At 38.2% G+C, this 6000-nt stretch overlaps 1 protein-coding gene across 1 annotated transcript; it reads right to left on the bottom strand.

The window, feature by feature from the left end:
* Nucleotides 1-1328: 1328 nt before the first annotated feature.
* Nucleotides 1329-2855, bottom strand: LOC133311105 (SAC3 family protein B-like). Its single transcript, XM_061512123.1, has one exon. It carries the CDS (start codon nucleotides 2853-2855, stop codon nucleotides 1329-1331), a length of 1527 nt encoding a protein of 508 aa, XP_061368107.1.
* Nucleotides 2856-6000: the final 3145 nt, after the last annotated feature.

Raw genomic sequence — 6000 nt, 5'->3', positions numbered from 1 at the left:
GTGGTATCGTGGTGGTGGTGACAACGACGACGATGGTGGCGATGGTCGTGCCGGGATGATGGTGGTGGTGGTGATGGTAGAAGTGGAGAGTGATTAAGAGAGACAAATGTTTCTCATTTTGTGCCCGTGAACAAAAAAAATTTGATTCTTTTTTATGTTCCCTAGCACAAAAATTAGACCAGTTCATTCAAGAACAAAAAAATAAATCGATTTTACCAAACGGGTTTTTTTATCCATTTCTCCTGAACAAAAATTAAAAAATAATAATTCTGGAAAAATTGTTCATGCACAGCCAGAATATAATATAACATGTTTCGTAAGTTTATATAATATTTTACGTATGAAAATATGACATGCCATGGGCATCCCACGCCTTTCGGAAAGCATGGAAATAATATTGAGAACACAAGATAATTAATGTACTAATAAACATGGGACATCATATAAAAAATTTTATATGAAGAATCCATTCTTTCTAATTACTTTTTTTTTTTAATAACTCTTTTCATTGTAATGCTAAATATGAAATCTTTCATATTCATATATTTTTCTCTTATGTATCGTTATGAACTATTTTTTAACGTGCTATTTATAGAATAAGTTATCTAATATGCATAAGTAAAATGTTCGATGCATAGTTTACAAAAAAAAAAAAGTTTGATGCATATATTGGATAATAGTAATAAAAAAATATGTAAATGATATCAGATAAAAATATTATCCTAATAATATTTTTAATTATACACTTCTTCCATATATATACATGACTTGAAGGGAAAGGATGTCACAAGATTGGATAAATTAAATAATCAAAGAGTAGACATTCATTTTAATTATTAAAAAGTTGAGTTGACACTGCTTTCATTCTTGAAAGGCAAATAATATTAATTTAGTGTTTTATCATATAAGTAACATCAAAATCTTTTTTTCTTAGGGAGATTAAGAGACTAAATTAATGTTATTTTCCATTACTAATAGACATGGATCAATGCCAACTTTCTATAATTAAAGAGGTGTTTGATATCACTTTTTTTATTGAGATTAAATTGATGAATTTTTAAAAGATGAAATCAAGGTCATTTTTCATATTTCAGGAACATCTCGCCGTCATTGACATCATCATCTATACCATCACTGCTACATGAAATTAAATGCATGTTTCAATTCCATGTCATGTTTCTCTTGGCTGATTAAGCATTAACTCCTTCCCAATATTTGTGAGCTCAGAGACAAGGGGAAACGAAATAACAACAAAAACACTTGTTATATTTACAATTTCCTATCAACATACACATACAAAAATACAACATAGAAAAGGGGTGTGCCCATTAGAAGTATATAGACAGCTTCTTATCTATGTCATCCTGCACCAGGTTACATGGCTCCAACAGCTTGCTTAACTTGTCAGCTTCTTTGGTTGGTTTCCCATTCATTGATGCTCCACTATTAGTAGCATTGTTTAAAGCATGTGAGAAAGGTGTATCTATGCTAGGATATTTATCAAGTCGAAGATTGCTTTCAGCATCCTTCAGGTTAACATTCTCATGAAATACATCATTTGAATCCCTGTGTGGAAGAGGTTGAAGTGCTTCAGGCCTTGATTGACCATTAACAGGAAGAGGAGAGTTGCAGCTAACACTGATTAATTCATCTAAAGATGAGTTCGGATAATAAGATGAAGATAAACATGCATCCAAGTCCATATTTGGAAGAGAAACATGATGAAATTCTGAGATGTAAGCCATGGAGATTTCTTTACTAGATAAACTCATTAATCGCCAGTTGAAAATGCGACGAAACACCATGACCCAATGTGGAACTACACAATAGCTTGAGCCACAAAGCTCAAGTTTGGCACAGGTTTGCACTGTGATACTCGCCTCTTTTGTTGCGAATGAAATTCCCATTATCTTACTAGTATGAGTCAGGTACTGGATCAAGCAATTTTCAAGCTGTATCCTCTGGTTCTCAATCTCAGGTCCAACTTTAGAACCTCTGGCCAACCAGGATAAATCATAGGGAAAAGTAGGGAGCTTACAGTTTTGCAAAGCACAAATAATTGGTTCAGATTTCACATTTGAGCTCCATCCCAAAGTTGGCAAGAACCTTTCTACTACTATATATTCATCACAAGACTTGTCAAGTAAACCAATCTCTGGACATGGCCAACCAACAGGATTTGAACTGGCAGCAGCAATAATTTCCTGCGCTGAGCAATCTAAGGCTTCATTGAACAATGAGATACAGTCATTAGGACCCAAATTGGAGTTTCTGATGATGTCATGCACCCCTGAGAAGGAATTTAGATGTGTGTGAACAAGTTCTCGTATTTTCACACCGTGAAGGTTGGGTTGCAAGGGTGATTCACCTGTCAACCATTGCAGCCCCTCCCTTAATCGTGTATCACTGAAAAACCCACCCAAGTGTTCCATCTGCTGGTTTTCACCAAGAAAAACAACCAGAAAGCTACTAACCCGAAATTTGTCAATGTCTTGAAGGCCCAGCTCATTAATTATAACAGAAGAGAAACCGTTGTCACATGAGCCACATAAGATCAGAAGAGGCAAGCAAGCCCCAGAGGGAATTGGCATCAGAAGATTATGAAGATGAACTCTCTGAAGTTTCCATGAAATGCTCTCAGACACAAGAAACAAAACTGCACTTGCCCCGGACACAGCCTCATCTAGACTACCAAATGCTGTATCCCTAACTACAGACAGGCAGCAGGTAGGATAAATGTCCGATTGACTAGAAATCCATTTCCTCCAAATTACCAAGCCAGGAGGTGAAATAACCACATCATCATCGCTAGAAGGCATCAACTTTGAGGTCAACCACAAGCCTGCTGCTCCCATTTCAAGTCCAAAGTTCATCTGACAACATAAAATTATTTTCCAGCACAAGCATTTAGCATCTGGATTTCGTTGGCCTAGTATACCGGCAACTATATCGGAAACATTAAGTCTTGCCCGTGATTTTTCCTATTTTTCATATCTCTCCCTCGTAGCTATATCAATGTCAAGCTTGTAGAAGTTGCTAGGTTGTGATGGTACCTGGGGAAAGCTAGCTATGGATCTCTACAGAATCAATATAAATGGCAGAAACAGTAACAATTGAAAAGCAACCACTATTTACTGAAATACCTCAGTGACTCTTTTTATATAATGGAAATGAACTACAATCATCAACACCTTATTACGAACTGTTGAATATCAAGAACAACGAGATTTATAAGTAATCCGTGTGTCTCAACTACACAACGGAGAGATTATTATATAACTCAAAAGAAAGAAAATACAAAGAGATATACATGATGTGAGACTTCTATACTACTATTCTAAACTATTATATACAACACTCTCCCTCAAGCTGGAGCATATAAATCATATGCACCAAGCTTGTTACATAAGTGATCTATTCTAGGCCCTCTCAAAGACTTAGTGAAAACATCAGCTAATTGATCAGTTGAGTTAACAAAACTAGTGACTATATCTCCAGAGAGGACTTTTTCTCTAACAAAGTGACAATCTATCTCAATGTGCTTGGTCCTTTCATGAAACACTAGATTAGAAGCAATATGTAAAGCAGCTTGATTATCGCAAATGAGATATGTTGTGCCAATGTCTCCAAATTTGAGTTCCTTCAATAATTGTTTTAACCAGATAAGTTCACAGGTGGTTGTGGCCATGGAGCGATATTCTGCTTCAGCACTTGATCTGGCAACTACACTTTGTTTCTTGTTTTTCCAAGAAACCAAGTTACCTCCAAGGAATACACAATACCCAGATGTGGATCTTCTATCACTGGGGGAACCTGCCCAATCAGCATCTGAGTATCCCTCAACTCTGGTATGACCTTTGTTTGTATAGAGGAGACCTTTACCTGGAGCATTCTTGATGTACTTGAGGATACGGATCACTGCATTCCAATGATCTTCACAAGAAGAATTCAAGAACTGACTTACTACACTGACTGCAAATGAGATGTCTGGTCGAGTAACTGTAAGATAGTTCAGCTTCCCAACCAATCTTCTATACCTTTCTGGATCTGAAAATAGCTTCCCCTGATTTGGCATAAGCTTGACATTTGGATCCATGGGGGTATCGACGGGCTTAGCATTCAACAAAGTTGTCCCCTCTAGAATGTCCATAGCATATTTCCTCTGGGATATCACAATACCATCCTTGGATTGAGCCACTTCAATTCCCAAGAAATATTGTAGTCTTCCAAGATCCTTTGTCTGAAAATGATGACTGAGATGTTGTTTTAACTGAGTAATGCCTTGATGGTCATCGCCTGTAATGACAATGTCATCAACATATACCACCAAATAAATAGATCCAGAGTCTGAGTGGCGATAAAAGACTGAGTGATCAGCTGCACTCCGAGTCATACCAAACTGCTGGACAATGGTGCTAAACCTCTCAAACCAAGCTCGTGGAGACTGTTTGAGACCATACAAAGATTTGCGGAGTCGACAAATTAGACTGGACTCCCCCTGAGCAACAAATCCAGAAGGTTGCTCCATATAAACTTCTTCCGCAAGATCATCATTGAGGAAAGCATTTTTGACATCCAGTTGATAAAGGGGCCAGTGACGAATAGCAGCCATAGTAATAAAGATGCAAACAGACGCCATTTTTGCCATAGGGGAAAATGTATCTCCATAATCTTCACCAAACACCTGAGTATATCCTTTGGCCACCAAACGTGCTTTGAGACGATCCAGTTGTCCATCAGGACCAACCTTGACAGTAAATATCCATCTACATCCAACAACAGATTTTCCAGAGGGAAGAGGAACCAGATCCCAAGTACCACTGCCATGAAGTGCACACATCTCGTCAATCATAGCCTGTCGCCATCCGGGATGAGATAATGCCTCACCTGTAGTCTTAGGAACAGATACAGAAGACAAAGAAGAAAGACAAGCAAAAAGTGATGGAGAAAGGCGATGATAACTCATATTTATTGAATACCTGGGTGGAGGACGAATATTACGAGTACTTTTTCGGAGAGCAATGGGTAGGTCAATTTCAGAGGGCGGGACCGAAACCGCAGGAGTTGATGACGGCAGATCTGAGTCCATAGGAACCTCATCAATGTCTTGGGGTATGGGTGGATATGGCCGACGATGATAAATCTGGAGAGGAGGATCTGGTGCTGGGACATATGGAGAAGTGACAATAGGCGGTGGTGGTGTGGAATCTGGTGTAGGCGGTGGTGGTGTAGAATCTGGTGCCGGAACATATTGAATTGGAACAGAAAGTAAAGGTAGTTGAGTATCAACAGAGTCATCGGGAACGGAGGTGGAGCCAAAAAATGGCAAAGACTCAAAGAAAGTAACATCCGCCGAGACAAAAGAACGATGGAGACTAGGAGAGTAACACCGATAACCTTTTTGTGTCCGGGTGTAACCGAGGAACACACATTTGTGGGATTTGGCAGACAACTTGTCACGATTGGGACCGAGTTTGTAACACCCTGTATATATCCGGTAATGTTATCATAATATCGTATTAAGCTGCGCTTAATTAAAAATGCGGAATTTCTTTTTTCTTTTCAATTATGATGCCATTAACATTACCAACTTGCTTAATAATCAATTAATAAAACATCGCTTGTATGTAATTGCAATAAAACAGCTAACTGAAATACCCCATAACATAGATCATATAAATGTGGCTCTAGTCACGGAACTACAACAATGTAGACCAAACCATCTAACAGTTTATACAACTCCAATCTAAAAGTACTAACAGAAAGTGTCATGGACAATCCCCATGCTCACTCAAATAAGGCAACATGCCCAACATCAGTCTCAACAACAACATATCATAAATAGCGGAAAACATAAACAGCATCCAAATCCAGTCATGCTAACATAAAGCAGTAAAACATAATCAGCTAAGCTCCTGCCTCCTACCGCCTGAGGCATCAGTACCCATACTATCTGATCCTGAAATAAGCATTCTCCAAAGGTGGGGTAAGATCTCTAAT

This window comes from Gastrolobium bilobum, unplaced genomic scaffold, assembly GCF_033153095.1.
Source record: "Gastrolobium bilobum isolate Gb01-03AN ecotype WA unplaced genomic scaffold, APGP_CSIRO_Gbil_v1 utg2457, whole genome shotgun sequence".
Lineage (NCBI taxonomy): Eukaryota > Viridiplantae > Streptophyta > Magnoliopsida > Fabales > Fabaceae > Gastrolobium > Gastrolobium bilobum.
This window is presented reverse-complemented; position numbering and strand designations above follow the sequence as displayed.

Excerpts from the sequence above, each read along its gene's own strand:
- LOC133311105 (XM_061512123.1), bottom strand. The coding sequence starts at position 2,855 with ATGGGAGCAGCAGGCTTGTGGTTGACCTCAAAGTTGATGCCTTCTAGC.